We start from the raw sequence: 23,664 nt of genomic DNA, 5'->3' as shown, positions 1-23,664 counted from the left end.
AACGGTTTTACCATTGGTTTAGCAGCGGGTGGGCAGGCAGATGCCTGCTCATAGTAGAACCTATTGCCATTTTTCACCATTGATAGAGTAGCCTTTCAGAGTCAATGAGCTCTGTCAATGTGAGCTTGTCAAGGCTACAACTTCATAGACCTGAGAGGCGGTTTGAGAGGTCAGCCCTTTTCAGGTTCGCTGTGATGCAAATGAACTTTAATGCTTAAACAACTATTGGAATTTTTATGTCTGCTCCTTGTTCTTTTTTCTTCACAAAGTCATTGACGAGACATTCAGTGCTTTTTAAATTGGAAGTTGCATTGTGCTAAAGACCTAGTACAGATTTACGGAGGGCTGAAAGCAGTTAGATCATGTTCTTTTCATGGTGCGATTAGAATCAAATCGATTTCCCTACAGCCTTCAGCATTCAGATGGCAATTTTAACAAAGCTTGGGGGCTAGACAAGGGACAAAACGACTGAACTGAATGTTAATTACACTCTGCAGCCTTATTTTCTTTTGATTTGGGGCTGACTGGCAACTAAATTAACAAAAAGTGTGACCATAACTGCTGCCCTATTTTCATTTAAAAGGAGAGCTGCCTCTAAAAGGCTATCTTACAAAGAAACAAGTGAGGGCTGCTGATCATTGCTAACAAGGGCACTTTTTCTTTAAAATTCTTGCCAAAAAGACTGTTCAAAAAATTGTAATAAATTAGTCATTGACATTATTGCCAGAAAATAGTTGATTTTCTGATTTTTATGACATAAAAATTGGAAAATATAAGCACTTGTGGTAGTTTGATACTAGCTATAATATGAATTATAATTGGCATAATTAAATCAAACTTTTACGAGAGGAGATAAGTCGTAACAAGGTAAGCATACTGGAAAGTGTGCTTGGAATAACCATAATGTAGCTTAACAAAAGCATCTGGCCTACACCCTATGTGACTTCAGTGTCTTTCTCGCAGTTCACCATGCTGAAATGTAGTCCTGGAACTGGATTACAGTAGACATTTTAAATAAATCTTAACTTTTTTACGTAACAGACTTTAAAACCAGCATGTTCCTATCAGTTTTTCACATCACTCAGTCTTGGCTGACATTCAAGTCTTCATGCGATGATCAGTACGTTCTTAGAGTCACATCATATTTATATCAGTAGACACCTTTTGCAGGAAAGCTGCAGCTGCGTCAAGTTGCATGCAGTTGATCGCCTAGCAGCAGTGTCACGCCTGCACCTGCGGAGAGCTAGTCTCATCCAGACACTTGGCTCCATTAGCTTCTTTTTTCACACCCCCAAGCAAGAAGCAGTCCGTGCTGTATGGTCTATGGTGCAGCAACAGAGGAAACTCTGAAATAGTATCCTTGGATTAAGAATAGAATTTTACTCCCAGATACCACTTTTATGTTGCTTTAAATAAAAATTTGGCTCTGTTTGAAAGTTGCAATGACCATCAAACTGATTTTGTCATACAATCCTAAAATTAGTTTGATTTTATAACTCGTTTCCCCCTTTATTAACCTTCAATTTGTAGTTTGTGTTTTTTAAGATTTACCGTAAAGGCCATTGATATTTTGTTAACTAATATTTAAATTATTATTGTTTTAAAAATAGAGATTAAGGAACCTTCGTTACTTTTTAAATACTGCAAAATGTTTCCTAAAGAAGTGGAGATTTAAGTTAAATAAGTAAATAAAATGACATTTGCTGTTTAGACTAATAGTTTTAAATCAGAGGCTAGTAAATTCAAAATACCTTAAAATATAAGCATTTGTATTTAAAGGGAAATTCATGTGAGGTTGCGCCTTAGTGCTGGACCATGGTGAGTGCAGACCACTCTTGCCTTGTCATCGTTTTATACTTCTTCCCCTTTCACACAAAAAGCAGCTGCAAAACAGCTTCTCTAAAACCAGTCAAGAGTAAACTTTCCCCTCATTTGTCTTCCAGACACGAAGATCGATCGAGAAGTTATTAGAATGGGAAAACAATAGGTTATACCACAAGGTGAGTGCTGCGGGGAGCAGCTTCGTACTGTTGGGTCTGAATTGCACAGTATGGAAACAGATGCTTTTGTTGGACTGAAAATATGAAAGATGGACGAATGGGTGAGTCTTGTGCCCAGGAAAATGGAGCTCATTTCTCTTCCTTTGCCTTCTTTCGTGTCTAGCTGTGCTTGCACTGGAGACTGAGCAAAAGGAAATGTGAAACGAACAACATGATGGAATATGTAAGTTAAAGGGCTGTTTTGTGAGTTTCTCTATTAAATGATCATTTATTTTGTTTCTGATCTTATTCTTTCCATGATTATTAATCAGCAAAGGTGTCAGGAGCTTAATCTCCTGAGTGCAAGGATTTTCTACGGTTCACAGATGCCTGGGTTTCATGTGCAAGACTGATTTATAAAGTTATGAATGACTTGAAAACAAGGCTTCACTGTGTTCTGAAAAATAATAAATTAATTGCCAAGATAAAATGGCCTGAACATGTGTTGATGGAGTGTGAAATTTTAGATGCTGTATAAAGAATAACCACAGCCTTGGTCAGGCGCACGTCAGATACGGCGTTTTTATATAATGCTAATCAAGTTTCCAAGTATGGAAGAGAACTTTGCAGCCAAGCTGTTGGAGCCTGAGAAGCCTTTATAGACTTAGGCTGCCTGTGTACCTCATGGCCTTAGAGGGTTTTCCGAAGGGTTACTAGAGCATTGCTTTTACAGTTATCTTAAATGTAAACAGATGTTAGCCAACCTGTTTTGTCCTTTAAAACATCACTGATTTTGGATACCCATACATAAATGTGCACACACACAACCATTTTAGAATTTTAGTTTATTGATGCCCTGATTTATTTGAATAATTGGTTTCTTTTTGAAAAGTTCAGAATACTTTAAGAAAATTTTAATTTATTAATTCTTCCTTGAGCTTGAGTGTTTTGCTTTAAAACAGGGAAAGGTTATTAGGTTAAAAGAAAAAGATACAAGAAAGGAAATAATTGTTAAAACTAAAACCGGGTTTTGTGAAGGACCTGGTGTTGCATTTCTGAGGAATTTTTACTGTTCTTTGAAGCAATATAACCCTCATGTGTATATGTATAAAAGATTTGTTAAAAAGTTTCCTGACTCTTCCATTATCAGACAGTCAAATCTCCTTTCTCTTCTTTAACATCAGAGATATTTTATATGTTCTGTCCTCAACCCCCAAACTACCTCTGTTCACAGACTTAGTAACTTAGGTCTTACCTTTATGACCACATGTTAAATTTCGAGGTGGGAAAGACGTGTACTGCTTCATTATCGCCATACAACGGGAATAGTTTGAGGTTGACCTGGACGGGTACTGGTCATTTCATCGTTGATGGTAAGAGCTCTGTCATTGGGAGAACAGGAAGAGCTATTTGGGACATTTGAAGGATTTCATGAAATAATAATTTGCTGTTATACATTTATAAACCAGAACACCAAGCTTAAACCTGAAGCTTTAATTACTTTTTGCATGTTTTTTGATTTACTTTTAATAGAAAAAAAATGAAAGTTAATAACAAACTGGTTATACCTGGTGGTAGAGCACATGCCTACCACACAAAGGGTTTGATTTCCTGCACTGAGAAAAGAAAAATCTAAATTACGTGATTTCCAAGTGGAACTCTATGAAGAACATTCATTCAAAGAGCATATAAACTGGATTTTCTTTTATCTTTAAGACATTTTTCATTAAAATTAAATTAGTAGCTTTTTTGTTTCTTTAATTCTTTCTCTTTTTTAATTTATTAGATTTAAAAAAAATACCAATCCAAATTCCCTCCCCTCCTCCCATTCCCTCCACACACCCTCCCACCCCACCCATATTTAATTCTAAGAGAGGGTACGGCACATTGCTTTGTGGAAGGTCCAAGGCCCTCCCTACTACATCTAGGCTGAGCAAGGTATCCATCCAAAAAGAATAGGATCCCAAAAAGCCAGTACATGAGTAGAGACAAATCCCAGTGCCACTGCCAGTAGCTTCTCAGTCTGCCCCAGCCTTCGTCCAACAATAAATTAGTAGCTTTTAAAACATTGTAAACTGTATACTTCATAAAATTTTTTAATTAACCTTGGATTTTTACATAATTAAGCACTTTAAAGAATTGTATTTCACACGATCATAGGTATACAAAAGTACTTTAAATTGACTTTTAAGGTGACTTTTAGATGTTCTCGGAATGACGTGTATTTGTGTGGTAGAAATAGGAATAAACAAAGCTTCAGAAGCTCTTTAAACTCATTTGAGCATCATAGTCACACAGTCTACCTTATGTAATGAGTCAGGCCTTTCTAACTCTATATGCCTTTGTCTGGTACTTACACAAACACTGATTGTTAAAGCCTAGTATTTTCCCTTCGTTATATTTTGACTGTTAGAGATAATCTAAAAAGAAAAAATAGCAATGCAAAATTGTTGTTGTTCAGGTATGAAATATGTGTGTGGTTTGTGAAGGAACACATTTTCAGGGCATTGTTCTTTCAAAACTAAAGCAGATTCAGATAGCGTCAAAAATAGTCATGTTGACTGGAGTGTTGGCTCATCAGTTATGAGTATTTATTAAACTTGCACCTCCATGTCTGCCCATAATGTCTAGAACTCCTATCCCAGAGCATCTGACATTGTCTTCTGACTGCTAAGCAGGCATACGCATGGTGGATGTTTATATGCACACGAATAGTGCATGTATATCCACTTAGCACAACACAAATGTACACAAAATATAAAAATAAAAAAATAGCCACTGTTTTACACTTTGCATATGTACAGTAAAATGGTGTGCTCATTCGGGGGCCTGAAATTTAAAAACATTACAGTGGAAGATATGTTTGAATGTCAAAATATTTAGCCAATGAGAACTTGGAAGTCATTTAAGTCATTAACTTTTAGAGCTACAAAGAATCTTTTCATCTGGTCCAACCATTTATAGGTGACAAGCACGGGAAACAGGGAAATCAAGTACAAATAAAGAAGCTGGGTGGAGAAGAAAAGTACTTTTGGAAAAGATGTGTTTATTTTTATTTTATATGTATGAATGTTTTGCCTGCATGTATGTCTGTGCACCATATTTGTGCCTGGTGCCCTCAAAGGCCAGAAGAGGGCATTGGATCTCCTAGAGCTGAAGTTGTGAGCCGCCACGTGGGTGCTGGAGAGCAAATCCAGGTCCTCGGCAAAAGCAGCCAGTGCTCTTAACCACTAAGCTATCTTTCCAGCCCGCTTTTTTTTTTTTTTAAACATACTTTTTTTAAATACTTGGAAAATTTTAAACGTGTAGGATGTATTTTGTTCACTCCCCCTCCTCCCAGTATCTTAACTTTTCATACTCCCCACTTCCTCTGGAGCCCTTCTTTTCAACACAACCCCTCCTACACTCCATGTTTATCTTTTATCTTTCTCTTTTTTAAAATAACCTGCTGAGTTTAATTAGGGTTGCTGGTATGTCCATTGGTATAGGATTATCTACTTGATCCAGTAGCTTACCAGTGCCTATACCCTGAAGAAAAGTGACTTTCCCTCTCCCAGCAGCTAGGAATTGCCAATAGCTTCTCAGTTAAGGGGAGAGGTTGCATGGTTCCTTCCCTCTCTAGCCTGGAACCTGCAGAATCTTGTGCAGGTCGCCATAGCTGTTGTGATCTCACAGGTGCAGTAGCATGCCCCGTCCAGGAGACAGGGTTACCTGATGCTCCTTTCCTCAGCTTCTTACGCTCTCTTTCCCTTTCCTTAATGCTATCTGAATGTTTGTGGTGGGTTGAGTAACAGAGGTAGTTTGACTAGGGCTGTGTACTCAACAAGTACTTACCCTTAGTGAGAACATATTCTAGCTAGTGAATATTTTCCAAGTAAATAATAGGCCAGGATGACCGAAGGTGACTCCTAAGGCTTCCTGCAGGGTAACTAGAAAGGGGAAGGTATGTTTGTGAACCAAGAATGGAAGTGTTTTTCTTCTTGAGGTAAATCAAAAAGCCAGTAGAAGTCAAGAATGAAAATTAAAGTTCCTGGCCCAGATGGTTAACAAAGCACTTCATCAGAGCCTCCATGTCAAGACCCAACCTTTGAGAAAAACAAGTTTCCAACTCTTTCTAGATAGTCTCATCAAATACATTTTCAACAATCAAAATGCTTTATTGGATCCATTTGTCAAAGGTACTTTTTATAAAGTTTGGCCGTTTTATTGTTCACATAATTTTTTAAAAAGATTTTTTGTTTTTATTTTAAGTGTATGAGTATTTTGTCTGCACGTTATGTTCCTGCAGCCAGTGTTTGCCTGGTTCCCAGAGAATACAGAAGAGGGTGTTTGAACTAGAGTTCCAGGTGGCTGTGAGCTGCCATAGCAGTGCTGGAAACTGAACCTGGATCCTCTTCCAGAGCAACAAATGCTCTCAACTGCTGAGCCATCTTTTCAGCTCCTTCAAATAATTTTTTGAACTGTATTTTATCCAGAGTTGGAGCATGGAGAAGATATAACACTTCGATATAACTATTATATTTAATATAATCAAGTTCAAAATGAAAATTAGCTGTAGTCAACGTTCATACTTGTGCTATAAAATTTTCGGTTTCCTTTGGTTTACTATTAAAAGTGCCTTTGGAACAAATTAACTGGTTTTACTAATCCAGAAAGAGAAGGGCTTGGGAAGAAGGAATAGCTGGGTTAGAGGCTCCCACCTGTGATCACTCCTTTCCAGGGGCTAAGGTCTCCAGAGGACTGCTAGTTTCAGAGCAGACATTCCTAAGAAATCAGTACTCAGAATACAATCAAGAAATCTGGGGAAGAGGCAGAGATAGAATGAGCACAATAAGTGCGTAGAAATTGAGCAGGGTAGCTCCTGACTATAACCCCAAGCACTGACAGGGATTGTGGAGGAGAGGAGGAGGGGAGGGCTGAGGTCAAGGCCAGCCTTACTGAGTAAATTCCAGCTCTTAAAAAGATTCAGAGGGAGGAAGAAAGGGAATAGGCATACAGAGCTCCTCCATCCTTCCATGGTAAAATGTGAGCAGTTCTAGGACATACAGAAGACCTGTGGGATTGAGTTGATTAAAGAGAAGAAATAGTAATGCAAATAGTGATTAACTATATAAACTGTATGATAGAAAAGGCAAAGCTTTGGAATTTAGGATTTTTGTTTTTATCTTTTGTTCTTTTGAGATAGTGTCTGTCTATGTAGCCCTGACTGTCCTAGAACTGATTTACATTTATTTAGTTTATCTATGTGAGTATGTGTGGGAGTCAGAGGATACCTCAGTTCTTTTCTTTCTCCATGGGAGTTCCTAGGCTTGAACTCAGGTCATCAGACTTGGAAGTAAGTGCCTTCCCTACAAGACCATTGTGCCTATCTGGTCTAGATCATTAGTTCACGTAGAAGCATGTACTAAAACCCCTATGTTCAGTTCTCAGTATTTCTCATCTTTGAGGCATGCACACATACACATGATACTCCAGTGTATCAAGTGAACGCCTGTGTTACCCGCCTCTAATTACCTTCTCGGACTTCTGTAGAAGGATTTGGGGAGGGGAGCACCAGCTCCAAAAAAAAAAAAAGATATGGAGACTTATTATTAACTATGAAAGCTTAGCCTTAGCTTAGCCTTGTTCTTAACTAGTTCTTATAACTTAAATTAACCCATATCTTTTAATCTGTGTTTTTTTTATGTGGCTCAGTCACCTTAACTCGGTATTCCCCATCCTGTTTCCTCTCCCTCTGGCTGGAAGCCCCGCCTATCTCTCCTGCCTCACTATTGACCATTCAGCTTTTAATTACACCAGTCACAGCAGTACATCTTCACCGTGTGCAAATATCCCACAACAGGCTTCCATTATTTTACTCTTGTTTTGTTTTGTTGTTTTTCATAGAATTGAAGGATATTTCACACTCAGTGAAGGTCCAGTGAGGTTCAGGGTTAGCAGATAAATAAATGTCCTTTAAAACTGATAAAATTAAGGTGGTTGTGGTGGTACATGCCCTTAATGCTAGCACTTTAGAAGCAGGTACAGAGATTTCTGATTTCAAGGCCAGCCTGGTCTACAGAGCGGGTTCCAGGCCAACCAGGGTCACATAGTAAGACCTTTCTTTAAAAAGAATAAAAGTTTGAAATATGTGTGGATTTTCAAAATAAAAAATTGTCTTTTGTTGGCATGTACTGACTATACTTACTGAGCTTCACTGTGACGTTCTCATACATGTATAATGTATGTGTTTGTGCTCACCTCCTTTACCCTCTCGTCCCTGTCCTGCTCTCCCTGAGCCCCTTCCTTCTTGCTCTTCCCAGTGAGTCCCCTTCCACTCTGACTTTTTATTTGTTTGTTTTTAGTTTTTTGAGACAAGGATTCTCTGTGTAACAGTCCTAGCTGTCCTGGAACTCGCTCTGTAGACCAGGCTGGCCTCGAACTCACAAATCCTCTTGCTCTGCCTCCCAAGTGCTGGGATTAAAGGTGTGTGAGCCACTATCACCCAGCCTTATGTCTTTTTTTTTTTTTTAAGGAAAAAATTTAAACAGCAGAAAATGGCATGTTTTAAGGTTAAGAAAAAAAAATCTGCTTTAAATTGTTTAAACCCCCCTTTTTTTTTCTCCTTTTACAGGTCATCCTCATAGAATTTTTACCAAAGACACCGATTTTTCGACCAGATTAGCATTTGCTTTATTTATAGAGACTTTGCAAGTGTGTTGTCTTTCCAATGGTGCCTTGCTTGGTGCTCTCCTGCTGGTGACATGATGCTGGTTCTACAGAATGGGGTGGTGTTTTTGTTTGTTTTGTTTTTTAAATAACCGCATGTTCTGTGTGTGCATATTTGTCAGACTTTGCAAGTTATTTCATACAGATGTTTAATACTTAAGTTATTGTGCTCTTTTCTGTTATGTATTCTGATTTTCAAGGATTACTTTTTGTATTCTCAAAAAAAAAATACATTTGAACTTAGCATAAAAATGGCCAGACTTTGTTATTTTGTCAAAAAGGTTCACACAATCCTTTATCAATTCCTCAACAAAGAAAAGCATACTTATCTGCTCTAACATGCTCTTGTACTTTTTTTTCTTACCTTTAGAATTTGTCACAGTAGTTATTTGAAAACAGTAAGTTTTCTCGCATAGCCTTTTGAACCTGAGCTGACCTTTCTCATACAGTTCCTGATGCTCTGTCTGTCTTGGCAGATACACTTTAGCTTTACGAAGAAGTAGCAATGGTTTTGAAAATATCTCTGTCTTCAAAAGTGATAAATTTCCTAGAAGAGACACATCACAAATAGTGTGCCCACAGCAGCGGTTTCTAGGGCTCTGTGAGCTCCCTGTAGAGTAGCCTCTGTCTTCAGAGTTCCAGTTGGCAGGCAGGACGGCAGCCGTGCTTGATGAGTTTGAATTACCCCTTTTAAAATTAAAATGTGTTTCCCATCTAACGTAATTGTGGAATGAATGTGTTTCTGAATAGTTTGGAAATCAAAGTTCTAGAATTAAAAATTATCTGATACAACACCGATGTATTGTTATATAGAGTAGATAAGAAATAAAGGGTATGTCTAGTACCAATTTCAGTCTACCCATTCACTTTCAATCCAGTTATATAATTTTGATTGAAAATTGGATATTTAAGTTCAGACCAGATTAGCTTATTACTTTTAAACATACACATACATGTATTTTTTTTGTTTGGTTGTATATATCTCCACACTATAGATTTTTGAATGGCCTATGTGTAGACTTTGTTTTTTTATAAGCTTAAAATTATACACGTTTTAATGTGTGTCAAGAACTTGTTCCGTATAGTTGTGGTATCGAGCAATAATGTGAATAACTTTGAAATTATATAAACTATGTTTAATAATTTGTATTAAGAATTGGTACCACTACCTTCCTCCCTGTATTAAACCTTTTAAATACCAATTTTGTTAATTTATATACCTGTATTTTTAAAAAGTGTTTCTTTGTACTTCTCTAAAGTACTGTGCTTCTATATAAATTTGAATAGCTAAATGCCAGTATTTCATATCCTATATGGGACTTCAGGAATTGTCTTTACTACTTTGACTTAAGACAGTGTCCCAGCGTGTCTCTCTCTCTCTCTCTCTCTCTCTCTCTCTCTCTCTCTCTCTCTCTCTCTCTCTCTCACACACACACACACACACACACACACACACGAACTTACCATCTTGAATTCATAGAAAACTTCTCTGTGAAGCACTCAGAGTACAAAGGATTTAAATGGTTCACCCCTTTATCTAACCTTTGTTTAGCCAGGGTAGGTATGTCCTACCACCGTAAGTAGTACACTTCAAAATAATGCTGTTCCAGACTCCAGTGTTGTCTATGTTTCCGTGTGAAATGATTGTGTATTCACACAGTGCTGAACTCACTCAGGCTTCAGAAAGAGCAGCAAACCATGATCACCATGCAGACTACACAACAGTGCTCCCTGTACATAGCTGTCAGTCTGTAGAATGCCATAGCTGTGGGCTGCAGAGGAAACTTTGACCTAGTTAAGAGGCCATTTGTCTCCTGTTGGTCAGTTGCAGTTTCAAAATTATATTGTAAGACTGTCTTCACAACTAATATTAAGTATAGGATTTTAAAGGCTTTTACAACTGTAATAGAAATGTGTTCCTTGCTGAAAATGTGCACGCCCACACTTCAAATGTACAGAGAAAAGAACCATGGTGCATTGTATGTGTGTTACCATAAACCAATCACACCTCAAGCATTTAGATTTTTCACTAATGGCTTACAGTATTACTATTTTTTAAATCATAAATTTAAGTTCCCATGTACTGGAAATTATATGTCAGGGGCACCCTTGTTACGTGAACATCAATCAGTCCAAGGAACTGAAGGTTCTTCCTCAGCTCCTGTTTTCTGATCCCAAGTTTGTAAGTCATGAACCATTGGTGCTTTTTAGATTGGCCAAGGAAGTAGATTACGATCAGATAATCCAATGTGTAGGTTTGTATATAAGCCAATAAATTAACTCTGATCTTTTTTTGTACATTATTGGCTTTTTACAGGTAGTCACTATTGCTACATAGAAACTCTTTTCCCAGACAGTATATTTTACAAACTGTTGTACTTTACACACATCTGTGGATATTTGGATTAAAATCACTACTCCAGAGTTCAGTAGCAGTGGTAAAACTGATGTGACATTTTTAGGTTTGAGGTGGATGTTGCTGCCTTTCTCTATCTAAATTACCAGCTGATATTATACCAAGAGTCTTTAATGACTAGATTCCTGTTCTTTAGAATATAAACTATTTAATTTTGCCTTAAAATGCACAAAATTTAACAAAACCTTGGAAATAGTAAACCATGAGTTCCACTAATTACTAGAATAATTTTGTACGTGAACAGTTTTCAGTCAGGAAGAACCACACCTTTCCCCATAGTGGTTTTCTGGGGTTTGGGGAGTGTTTCTGATTGCATCCTTGTAGACACAAACTAGCTGTCCAGCTCTGGACAGTTTCCACTGCGGTCACGTGGAAGATGCTCACTGGCGATTGTGCAGTTGGGACCTCTATTTGCACAAGTTCAGAAACGCCACTTGTTTTGTTGCTCTGTACATAATCAGACTGTCTCAATTTTCATGATGTTTGGCTTCACAATTTACCGGGTGAAATTTAGCTGCATGCCTGAAGTTTCGTTGTACAGATTTACTTTGATTTGCTCTTGATGTTTCAAATTGTCTTTGACACTGCACCAGCATCTAGCTGCGGGCCCTTCTATCCTGATAAACCTTGTGCTGGTTCTGTCACCTCAGGTCTGGGTGGCAATCGGCAGCACTCTGCCACTGGTCCAGGATTATCACCTAGACCTGGGAATAGTTCAGAACTGCCTTTTGTCTTCATTTATCAAGGAAACCATTGAAAATGTTAATTCTTTCTCATTCTTATTTTCTTCTCTTTCGTTTTCAGATAGAGTCTTACGTAATCCAACCCAGTCTTCAACCCTCAGTCCCCTTCGCTAGCCTACAGTACAAAGATCACAGGCTAATATTTTCATTATTCTAATAGTACTGAAAACAGATTTCCAGATGCTGATCCTGTTTTGTTTTGAGATGGGTTCTCATGTAGTCCAGGCTGGCCTCAAACCTTCTGTGCAACTGAGGATTACAGGCATTAGCTATGGGGCCAGCAAGATGTTCATCTTGATTTCAGGATATTTCTGATTTTTACAAGGTCATCAAATTACTTGCCCTCTTTATTTTTTATTTTTGCTTTCATTGTCAAAAGAAGATGCTATGACTACCTCATGATGTTACCTTTGTTGTTTATTTTTTCTTATTCATCAAGTTTTATGTGAGAGCATGTACTTAGAGGTTTAATGGTAATTATTTGGACGTAGAGTATCAGCATAAATGAGCTATTGTTAAATTTTGTGTTTAAAAATAGAGGTGGGGTCAGCCAGGCATTAGGTGGAGAGACAGCGCAGGTTATTGTCTCCACCATGTCCCTCCCCTCGGTGCTCAGATGAACCCCCGAGGAAGAAGTGGGGGAGGAAGAAGTTTGGGAACCAAGAGGGGTCGAAGACATCATGAGAGCCTGGCCCACCAAATCAAATAAACAGGGCTCATGGGGAGGCATCACAGAGACTGAAGTGGCATCCGTGGAGCCTGCATGGGTCTTTACTAGGTTCTCTACATATATGTTATGATTATTGGCCTGGGATTTGGGGGGACTCTTGACAGTGGGACTGGAGGTGTCCCTGACTCTTTTACCTGTTCTTGGGATGCCTTATCCATCATTGATGTGAAGATTTATGTTTGCTCTTAGTGTATCTTGTGCCATGTTTTGTTAGTGTCCCTGGAAGGCCTGCTTTTTTCTGGGGGAGGGAGGGATGGACCTGGGGGAGCAGGAACTGGAGTATAACTTGAGAGTAGGGGAAAGACTGGTGAAGCTGCGGTCAGGATGTATTATACGAAAGAAGAATAAATAAAAAAAATTTAAAAATTAGAGGTGGGGTATTCCCCATATGTACTTTAAATATTTTGTGTGTTTAAAGATTGGGGAAATGTTGACTATAATACTGAGAACAATTTTATATGATCTTTTAAAACGTAGTTATATGTGAGATCATAAACACATGTCCTCTCTTACAGTCCTAAACACAGTGCTCTTAAATTGAGAGTCGACTGTTTTTTCTGCTTTTGAAAAATATTACATTGCCCTATTAGCTATGTATCTCAGACATATTTTAGTGGATCGAACACCAAGCATTTTGTTTCTGGCGAATTAGCTATCTATTGCTCTGTTACATTTGTTTAAAGAAACAGCATCAACCAACCTTCAGCAGAAGATGCCTTCCCCCAGGGCCTGATACAAACCTGGTACCAGCACTCTGGAGGCTATGGCAAGATAATAGAGGCTAGACAGTCTCAAGAAGAGAGAAGAGAGTGTTGGTGATAGTGTTAGTGATAGAGCTGTGAGTTGCTTCCTCCTGGTTCCTAGTTTAGTAAACTGTTCAGTTCTTTCTTTTGACATAAACACTATCAAACTTAAAGTCTATAAGGAAGCTGGGTATGTTGATCCTTTTAATCCCATACCACAGCAGGCAGAAACAAGTTTTCTGGTTTAGAGGCCAACCTGGTCTACAGAATGAGCTCTGGCCAGCCAAGGCTCCATAGTAAGGTCCTGTCTTAAGTCCCCACAACCCCCAGGAAAAAAATCTAGAAGCCACTAAATTAATAAGCTCATTCCCTCTGCTTAAGAGTTGAATTTTGAACCAGGATGCATTTAATCCTAATCCTTGGAAGACAAAGGCAGGTGGATCTCTTGGTGAGTCACGACTCAGGAAACTTGTGGACTGAGAAGGCTCTGTGGTCCACATCCAAGCACACCTACAGTGGACAGCACTCCAACCGATATCTGGGAATAAAATAATTAAATTGACCTCATATTGAATTTGAGTTTAGAACTTGGTGTGGTGAACTTGAAAGTCTTGCAGTAGGCATCTGCGAACGTCCCACTTGGTGGTAGAACTCTTGCCTAACTAAGGCCCAAGCTTATTCTGTGGGGGAACAAATGGAAAAGTGTATCTTCTATCTTGTGCCCTTGCTCCTTTAGTTGTCTTTAAATTCTGAAGTGAATGCAGATTTACAAAGATTGCCAGTTACCCTATTAGGCACTCAGAATTTCAGGTTAAGGCAGAAATAACTCTGGTCACGACCCCCTGTAAATACACATTTAGAGTGCCTATATATTGCGTATGTCAAGTGACTTAGCCACACGGGGTTTGTCCCATTTTATTTGACCCAGATCCCAGTAGTTAACATGGAAAATACATATATATATATCCACATGTCAGTGCATAAACAACTTTTACTTCAAAGGGAGTAAGTTTATTCTGCAGCCATGGCCTGGAAAGAAATTGAGATTATCCCAAATTCCATATTTCAGTGTGGCAGATGTGTCCTCATATTTTTATAGCAATAGAACAAAGAAAGTCATCAATCCAGGCACTTTTCAGACACTTGTGGAAATCCCAGATCACAACAGTCAACTGTGTGGCTCAGGTGCTGTCTGATGGCATTCTTAGCCTTTTAGTTGGTGGAAGCCAGTTGCCTGTTGATACATTTGAAGGACTTGACCTGTTTCAAGGGTTTGAGAAATGGCTACTAAGCAGCTAATGACACAGGTGGCCCAAGATAAATTAAGCTCTATCAGACAGCATGCCATCCACTCCACAGTCTATTCAATTAACAGCCTTACAGAAAGTCTTGTTCTCAGGTGTGTATTTGTGTGTTCGGCATTGGGAAAGCCACGTAGAGGTATAATTCTGACAAAAATACCAGACTCGGTTCTCTTTAGGACTGGCCAGGTGTGGTGGTGCACGCGTTTAGTTCCAGCACTGAGAAGACAGGCAGGCAGATCACTGAGTTTTGAGGTCTACAAAGCGAGTTCCAGTACAAAGTTACACAGAAACCCCCGTCTCAGAAAACAAAAACTTTTGTAGTATGCAAGAGATTACCTGAATTGCTTTACTAGATACAAAATGGCGGTGCTACATGAAACATTTGAAGAGAGAAACTTTAGTTTTAGTTTTGTATTTTTGTGTTTCCTTGAATCATTTCTGTATTAGAGGTTTTTTAAAAAAAGAATTAATGATACCTTATTTTCTGAATTTCCATTTCTTTGACTGTTTTCATTCTAACAAAAACGAGAGCATTCTCAGAATTGTATTCCATTTCTTTTTTAATAAACAAAAACTGCAGCAAAATGCCCTTGCTGCCCACAGTAGTTAGTATCTTAGAATCCACTGCGGAAAGCCCAAGAGACAGCACAACCTTTTGTACCTCCAGTCTTAGATATTGCTAAATAGCCATTCAGCTTTCTTCACATTGTGTGTGAGAGGAATATTTCTTAAGACTTTTTGTTTGCTTTAGCAAAGAAATCAACGGAGGAAAAAAACCTCAAAAAACAAAACAAACAAAAAACACCCTGTAACTCATGTGAAGCATGCAGGGTGTTGTAATTTCAGTTTGCAAAGCTCTGAGATACAATGTTGCAGAGCCAAAAGCACACGATAGATTTAATGTAGCCAATTGTGGACTTTTGAAAAAAAGAGTAACTGTTCCCTGTGAGTTAATTTTGGATTTTTTCAAAATCTCTCTTTTAGGCTTTGTGCTGGATTCTTCCAGACAAATGCGTCTTCCATGTGGGCCAGTGTTCTGCTAAATGCTCTCCGTTCTCCCTTTGCAATCAAGACGATGTTGCTAAGGAGATTTCGCTTTTATTGGTGCCATTGGTTTGTGTTAATACGTTTTGAATACCTCTTGGTATTCTTCCGTAGACAAGGCCAAAAGAAAAACTTCCCCGAGTCCCCCAATTTACATGACAAATGGAGCGGTGGTGTAATGAAGCCGAGCTAAAGTGGGCAGTTGAAAGGGACCCAAAGAAGGGCACTCAAGTGAGAAATGAAGAGACGTGCAAGTGCAGTCTGCGGGCTGCCTTCGGGCCAGCTGCAGGAACTGGCTCCAGCCAGAGGGAGAGTGAGCACTCACCTCCCTCTGCAGAGACCACCCACTTTTGTAGCTGGGACTGACACACCATAGATTACCTCACCGACACAGGACCACTTAAAAGTGAGCCAGGCTTCCAAGCAGGCAAGAGATGGTCCTTCCTCAGCCCTTTGAGTTCTGAGTCTGGCATGGGCCGGGCCTGCGTCATGCACCTTTTGAACTTAAGTTGCTAATGAAGTCCTCGAGTTCTGGTTCTCAGGACTGACATACTCAAACTTCTTGGAGAAAGATTTTAACTGGTCACATTTGTTATACTCTTATGTTCCTTTGTATCACATCTCGGTTGCCAGAACCCTTTTTTTATCCAGGAGCGAGTGACGCCATTCTAAGCTGCTTGAAGCAGTGCAGCATGTGAAAGCCTGAAGGACTGTTGTGGGGTACATGTTTACATGTGGGGTACATGCTTACACTTACCTTGTTCAGACCTGTTCACATGTTAACACAAATCGTGTGTTATCTACAGTTGGTAGCATGCTGGCCTAGCATGCATGAGACCCTGAGTTCAATCACCTGCACCATATAAATGGAATTTATAATCCCAGCACTGGGGAGGTGGAGGCAGGAGGATCAGAAGTTCCAGGTAATCCTCAACTGTACAGTGAGTTCAAAGCCAGTCCGGGATACGTGAAACATTAAGAATAATGGAAACATGAAAAATTGCTATAGCCGTCTGCGGAAATTAAAAATTGATCACAAAGGAAGTCCTTTAAGTATCTACTGAGGTATTTAGAGATGAAAATTCTAATAGTTTGTTGTTCGGCAAAAGAAAACCGTAAACTGATGGCTCGTCAGTAGCTAGTGATGCAGCAAGGTAAGCAGACCACCCTGTGTCTCTGGGGAGTAGAAGACTAGTTCCTCTGCCATCATCTTCAGTCCATTTCCCTCCGTGGAAGATGCCTGCTGAGCACTGTGCTTAATCCAGATGTTCAGACCAAATGTGGCAGTTTTTGTCAGTTGTCAAAAAATACTACAGTTTGGGGATTTTTCCCTTATAATATTTTTACATTTAGTTCATCTTTTAACATGGTAGTTCTGGCAGACTGTCAGTGGTTTGTGAATTCACGGGACCATTTTTCTGTTACATAAAACTAAATGTAGTTTATGCAATGTAACTCGGCTTGCTTGCTTAGCATGTACACGGTCCTGTTTCCAGTCCTCGGCCTTCATAAAACAGGCACACTGGCCCACCGGTAATTCTGGCACTTGGGAAATAAGGACAGGAAGATCAGAAATTCAGGGCCATCCTTGGCTACGCAGGGTTCAGAGTCGGCCTAGGCTAGAGATCTTATCTCAGAAAATAAAGCTAAAGTTAAGAATTGTAAGAATAATGAAAACACAGCTAAGGATTGGAGGTGAAACAAGGTATTTTATGTGTGTTAAGAACTTAAAGATTTTTCTGAAACTCAAGTCTAAAATTCCTCCACTGGGAGAGTCCAGAATCCTAGGGAGACAGTCCTCTCCAGGGCCGTAAGGTGTGCATGGCACGGTTTCTTCTCTTCAAAAAATGAAACAACAAACCCACCCATCTCACAAAGACACGTAGAATTTGACAGGCATTATTCCAAGGTTTTGAGCTCTGCAGAGCCAGCTTTCCATCTTCCTGTTTGCAGCAAACTCCTGGTAATTTTTCTGGATGGAGGCAGCATGAGGGATCAAGCCTCCGCCCTTATGCGTGTACGAGGCCACTACTCCACCACTCAGCTAAAGACCCTTATCCTGTTGGGTTAAAACTTTCTGGAAAGAAGAATAAATCAAGCACTCCGCCTTGATTGTCTTGCCCGTGTTGTTTGTTTTGTTTTTTGGTGTCTGTTAGCCTGTGTCACTATAGCAGGTACTCTGAGAGGAAAGAATGATTTAGGCCCAGAGTCGGGAAGCTTCATTCCACAGTAGGTTGGCTCCATTGCTCTGTGTCTGTGGTGAGAAGTCTCATCTTGGCCTAGTAAGTGGAGGAGCAGAACTGCTTGCTTATGGCTGGAAAAGAAGAGAAAAAGGAAGAGACTAGAGCCCCATTGTCCTCTCTAGTGCATGCCCCCCCCCCCTCGAGTAACTTGAAATCCCTCTCATGCTTAAGTCTCTGCTGCCCCCAAACAGCACCACTCTGGGATCACACCTAACGTGGGCTTTTGTGGGACGCTCAGGACCCCAAATGTAGCATTCCTTGTAAGGGGCAAAGATGAGGTGGGCCATCAGAAAGCACCAACTAACGGCCTTACTCAGAACCTTCGGTCATTAGGTGGCCCCTGACATGGCTCCGAGGAAAGCATGTGTGGAGGAAAGCGCTGTCTTCTCGCCCAGCTCTGTCAGCATTGGGTCTTCAGTCATAACCCTCAGTGAGTAAAGGCCCCTGCCACCCAGTCCGACATCCCAGAATTCCCTTCATAGGATGCACAGAGGTAGGAGAGGACCAACTCTTGAGGCCCTCAGATCATCTGTGCCCCATAGCATCTACTCACTTGTGCTCGTGACACAGACACACTAGTAAGGTTTTCACAACTGGATGGACATGCCTAGGGCTTGGGAGACTGGAGGAGGAGGAGGAGGAGGAATGTCACAAGTTAGGCATTGTCCTGAGCTACATAGCATGGTGTTGTGTCACTCAAAAAGGGAAAAGGGGGAAAGAGAAAATAAAACCCCACCCAACTAGGAAGCTTTTATTTATTCACTTTGGTCTTGAATACTCATGCTTGTACACATCTACCTCGTGAAAAACTTAAAGGAACGGGCGGGGAGGGGAGGAGAGTGTGTATATTTTTCTAAGGTATGATTTTAAAAAAGGTCTCTACCATTCTTATCTAATTTCATAACATTAGGCCCAGAAAGTTAGCTCATTAAAGGCCATCAGTTGTTAGTGCCAGTGCCAGGCCTAAAGTGAGGCCTCTAACTCTGGTTCACATATGGGGCCCAGAAGTATACATGCTACCATATGTAGAATCCCCTTTCTCGGCAAATGGAATGATAAAAATTACAAAAGTGATCTCTTGGAATGCGTGCAAAGCCCTGGGCCAGCGAGATGCTTCTTCAAATAAAGGTGCTTGGCACACAAGCCTAGTGGCCTGAGTCCATCCCCAGAGCCCCATAAAGGCAGTGGGAGAGAACCGACTCCGCAAAGTTGGCCTTTGACCTCCACAATCGATTTGTGGCAACAGTGAGAGGCCCAACCACCACAAGATCTACAAACGAACAAATAAAAATCATTTTACAGCCTCGTTGCATGGTAGTAGGTTACGCTTAGGAGTCAGAGAAATGAGATTGCAAGTTCGAGGCCAGCCTGAGCCATATCTAGTCTTGGGAACCGACAAGATGGCTGGGTGTGCAAAGGTGCTTGCCTTGAGAGCCTAGCCATCTGAATTTGGTCTCCTCAAGTGAAAGTGAAAGAGAATTCATACCACAGAGTTGTTTTTCTGGCCTCCGTGTGTGTTTGGGGTGGGGGTGAGGGCACATGTGCCTTCACACATACCATAATAATTTTTAAAATTGAATTTATTTGTGGGTATATGTGCGGCCATGGCAGTGAAGGTCAGAAACCAGGGGACCTCTTCCCCATCCACCATGTGAGTCCCAAGGATCAAACTCATTGTCAGGCTGGTGGCTCAAGCTGGCCTTTACCTACTGAGCCACCTTGACAGCCCCGATTTATTTATTTGTTCTTTCTTTCATTTATAAAGAAGCCTTGCCACGGTTGACTGAAAGGGCCTTGTACACTAGGAGCATCAAGAGTGTGGCTTTGCCCTCCAAAGGTTGCTTGCTCAGCTCTGCGAGTGCTGAGATCAGCCCTGCGTACAGCCCTATCAGCTGTGACTTAGAGATTCAATTACTTATTGCTCATGGTGTGAAAACATTTAGAATGGCTGGCAGCCTACCAGAGCCACAGTTAAACATTCTGCAGCCTCACTAGACGGCTGGGTAGCCAACTTCACGTCAGATTAAACACATTCGTTTACTATGACTAGCTTGGGGTCCCCCCCTCAAAAAAACAACCTGAGTTCATTATTTGAAAAAAAAATGCAAGGGGTGTGTTGTTTCCCAAATTGAAAGTAAGTGTCTTTGCTTCCATTCTGACAGTATTTATCAAATGGATCTTTGGTGATGGTGAGACTGGTGGGAAAGGAACGAGCAGAGACTTTGGGGCTAATAAAAATTACTAAAAGGACGCCTACATACTTGGGCATAATGCAGCTGACGGATGAACATTTGTGAACTTTATAATGAATACCCTCAGAAGATGGGGACTGTCATTCCCAAACTCGGGAGACTGAGGCAGGAAGATCCTGAGTTCCAGTCCAGTGTGGCTTAAGAGTGAGCTGCCATAGCAACAACAGCATAAACCAGGCTTGTAATGACACGCCTGTAATCTGGTCATTTGGGGAGTCACATGGTAAGGCCTCGTCTCAGACAAACATTACACAAAGCCCTCACAAAAGCATAATGAAGTCTCCCAGATAGTGCATGGCTCCAAAACATGGGCCTTAGGGTGAGAAGGGCTCTTCCACTGGCTTGTTTCCAGGGACAATGGCCAGCTCCAAGGAGCAGGGGATGAGGTGTGGGAGGAAGGATGTTATTTTATTTCACATGCTTGCATTGCTGTTGCAGAAAGATTAAAGAATGACGCGAGTGAGCCATCCCACTCCTTTCTTTTGCCTCAATCCAGCTAAATATCAGCCTGGGGTGCTTGAGGAGGGATGGTGGTGGGAGCAACAGGGGGCACAAAGGTGATGCTCACTAATTCTTCAGGGATGCTGCATTAGCCATTTTGGGTGGGGTCCTTCTTTTTTTCCCCAAAGAGTCGAAGATAGCAGCCTTGGGGACCACTGAGAACTCAGGACAGAGCAACAGAGAAGGGTGGGAGGGAACAGCCCAAGGAGAAAGCGTTAGTAGGTTTGCACGGGCATTCTTCTGCCAGGCTGTCAGCTGTCCATAAATGTCTCTCCACCATGTACAGGGCAGAGCAAGAGACACGGAAGGCAGACAGGGGGTGTGTGCTTTGTAAGTATCTGGTGAGATAGTCCTCAACTCACCAAAAGGATTCTCCGAACAACGGGCTGAATTAGCACTGAGAACAAGTACCTATTGTGTAGGCCTAAACAGCTTTAAGTGTTTCTTCTAGAGATAATTAATTTAATTAAAATGGTCCCCGAAGCCAAATGAGCTCTGTATTGAGCACTGCACACATTCCTCCCAAATTCCAGCTCAGGGCTGTTGAGAATTAACAGGCTAGCCACCGCAGCTCACCCCTACTTCTGTGGGAATGGCAACCCAGGGACAGCAAGCTGGGGGAGTGGCCTTTAGGAGCTCTGTTGTATTGAAGGGAAGATCATCTACCTCTAGGTTTTGTTTCAAAAATGATGTGGCCATCTTTTTATTTCATGGTGATTTAGGGGAGCTCTGGCTTTTGGCCCCATCCATTCAGAAGCCCACAGGATAGCCTCCATGGCTTATGCTCCCTAAAGGGGTGAAATAGATACATGAATGAAAAAGCCACCCCTCTGCAAACAAGGCTTGGGGTCTATTATTTTTCGGAGTAAGTAAATTGAGCAGCATTTGGTCTTAGATCAAAACCATCATGCTGTCGTGTCTCCCAAGAGGACATGGTGAGACATCATTTCATTGAATGGCAACTTAGTTATGGTGGATCGAATTCAGCACGCTTATTCCAAACCACATGCAGTGCACCTCAGGGAGGCTGCAGGGAATGGCTGCTGGGCTAGCAGCCTGCAGAGTCAGGAGGATGGCTTCCTGGGCTCTCTGTGACTTGTGACTTGATCACTGACATGGCTTTCACACTCCCCTCGGCCTCAGTTTCTTCCTGTATAAAATGTAACATAGATATTCCTGTATAAAATATAATATAAATATATTTTATAAAATGCAATACATACTTTTTAATATCACATTCTTTCAGCTTGAATTGAGTTCTTGCTGTGCTGCAAGCACTGGTCTGGGTGTTTAGGGCAAGCAGGATACAGGTCCTTGTGTTGTGACAGTTAAAGCCTGGTGAGGGCAAGCGGGTGAATAAGATGTGCACAAACAAATGAAAACAACAAAACAAAACATAAATGATCTGGGGAGTGGTGGTGGTGCACCCCTTTAATCCCAGCATTCCTGAGGCAGAGGCACGCTGATCTCTTTGAGTGTGAGGCCAGCCTGGTCTACAGAGTTAGGCAGATCAAAAGCCGATGCCAGAGCAAAGATTCAAAATTGAAGAAGGGACAGCCCTGTGTGTGTCTAGAATGGCCAAGGCAAAAGAAGCTTCGGGAACTGAGGCCCTCAGCAGAGCTTGGGGTGAGATGGGCAAGGCTGTGGGCAGAAGGGTTCTGAAGGGCGCTGAGGAGCTCTATGAGCCACCATGAGAGCTGTGCAAGCCACCATGACAGCAGCTTTGTTTCGCTGGTCCTGGTATCTGAAGGGTCTGGTCAGGAAGAGGGGAGAAAGATGCTGAGGACATGGGCTTGAGGAAATGAGGGGGTGCTTGTTCACAGAACTCCAACAGAGACTGGCTGGGAAGATGAGGGAGTGGTAACAAGGTGAAGGCAGTTGTGGGAGTCTGTGGAAGTTTTCTCCTTGTCGCAGACACAGAAATCTAAGTAGCAAAAAGCTAAGAGTAAAGAGGAGACAGCAGTGTTGGGTGTCTAGGTAGGGAGAAGCTACCATGTAACTTCTACTGTGGTGTAATAGGAGAGGGAACAGACAAAAATGTACAAGTTGAACATTTCTGATCTGAAATTCCAAAGTCCAGAATATTCTGAAATCCAAAATGTTTTCACCCACACAAGAAGTTCAGATTAGGGATCCTCCACAAGTTAGAACTCTGTAAGTATTAAAAAATAAGTAAAATAGAATAAACCCAAACTTGAAACATCTATGGTCAAGTATTTGGGTCAGATGGGCTGTGAGACAGCATCATAAGGACTCATGATCAGAAATTCAGAGACCAGTCAGTAAGTTGAACTTCACTAGTTATTTTCATCCATCCCAAAACAGGCAGGTTTGGACCCTTCGAGAGAATAAGAGGAGGGTAAGCACAGTTGAGAGGTTCTAAAGCGAGAATGGGAGGAAGTCATGTACTCCAGAAGACGCCACTTCATGTGGGAAGGGGCAAAGGAGCAAGGGGAGAGAGAGCGCCTCACAGTGGAGGAGGACTGGAGGGACTGGGGAATGGGAAGAAGGAAGGTGGGTCAACGTGGAACGTGTGGGCATGGTGGGATGGTGGCTAGTCTGACCACTGGTGATGGTCAGCAGTTAGTGGTGGTTGCTAGGGCTTCAATGGTTTCTATAACTCCCCTGAAACCAGGTAATCTAGGACTGTACTTCATACTGTGGGAGGGCTGCATGGACCATGCATATAAACGCCCCACTAAAGTCCCCATGTGCCTTCCACAATCAAACCCATCTTCCTTGAAATGTCTGGATGTCGATATGAAGTGGGACGCAGCACCTCAGATGTAGCCTGGGATCTGGTATTTGATAACTTCTGGCTCTAAGTTTCAAAATTGAGGGCTCAGTGGGTAAAGGTGCCTGCTTCCAAATGGAGTTCAGTTCCCAAGACCCAAATGATGGAAGGAAGAACTGACTCCAAGTTATCCTCTGACCGCCACTCCCAGGTCATCGGACACACGTGACGGCCCTAACAGAGTAAGTAACGGATGTGAAAAGAGAC

At 41.2% G+C, this 23,664-nt stretch overlaps 1 protein-coding gene across 1 annotated transcript in view; it reads left to right on the top strand.

The window, feature by feature from the left end:
- Chic2 (cysteine rich hydrophobic domain 2) overlaps positions 1-9,889 on the top strand; it is a 31,882-nt gene extending 21,993 nt beyond the window's left edge. Inside the window, exons 4-6 of the mRNA XM_057772838.1 lie at positions 1,944-2,000; positions 2,164-2,223; positions 8,593-9,889. Of these exons, the coding sequence (XP_057628821.1) occupies positions 1,944-2,000; positions 2,164-2,223; positions 8,593-8,643 (168 nt within the window). The 3' untranslated portion in view covers positions 8,644-9,889. The remainder of the gene's footprint in view (positions 1-1,943; positions 2,001-2,163; positions 2,224-8,592) is intronic.
- The last annotated feature ends 13,775 nt before the right edge of the window (positions 9,890-23,664 follow it).

This window comes from Chionomys nivalis, chromosome 6, assembly GCF_950005125.1.
Source record: "Chionomys nivalis chromosome 6, mChiNiv1.1, whole genome shotgun sequence".
NCBI classification, from domain to species: Eukaryota; Metazoa; Chordata; class Mammalia; order Rodentia; family Cricetidae; genus Chionomys; species Chionomys nivalis.
This window is presented reverse-complemented; position numbering and strand designations above follow the sequence as displayed.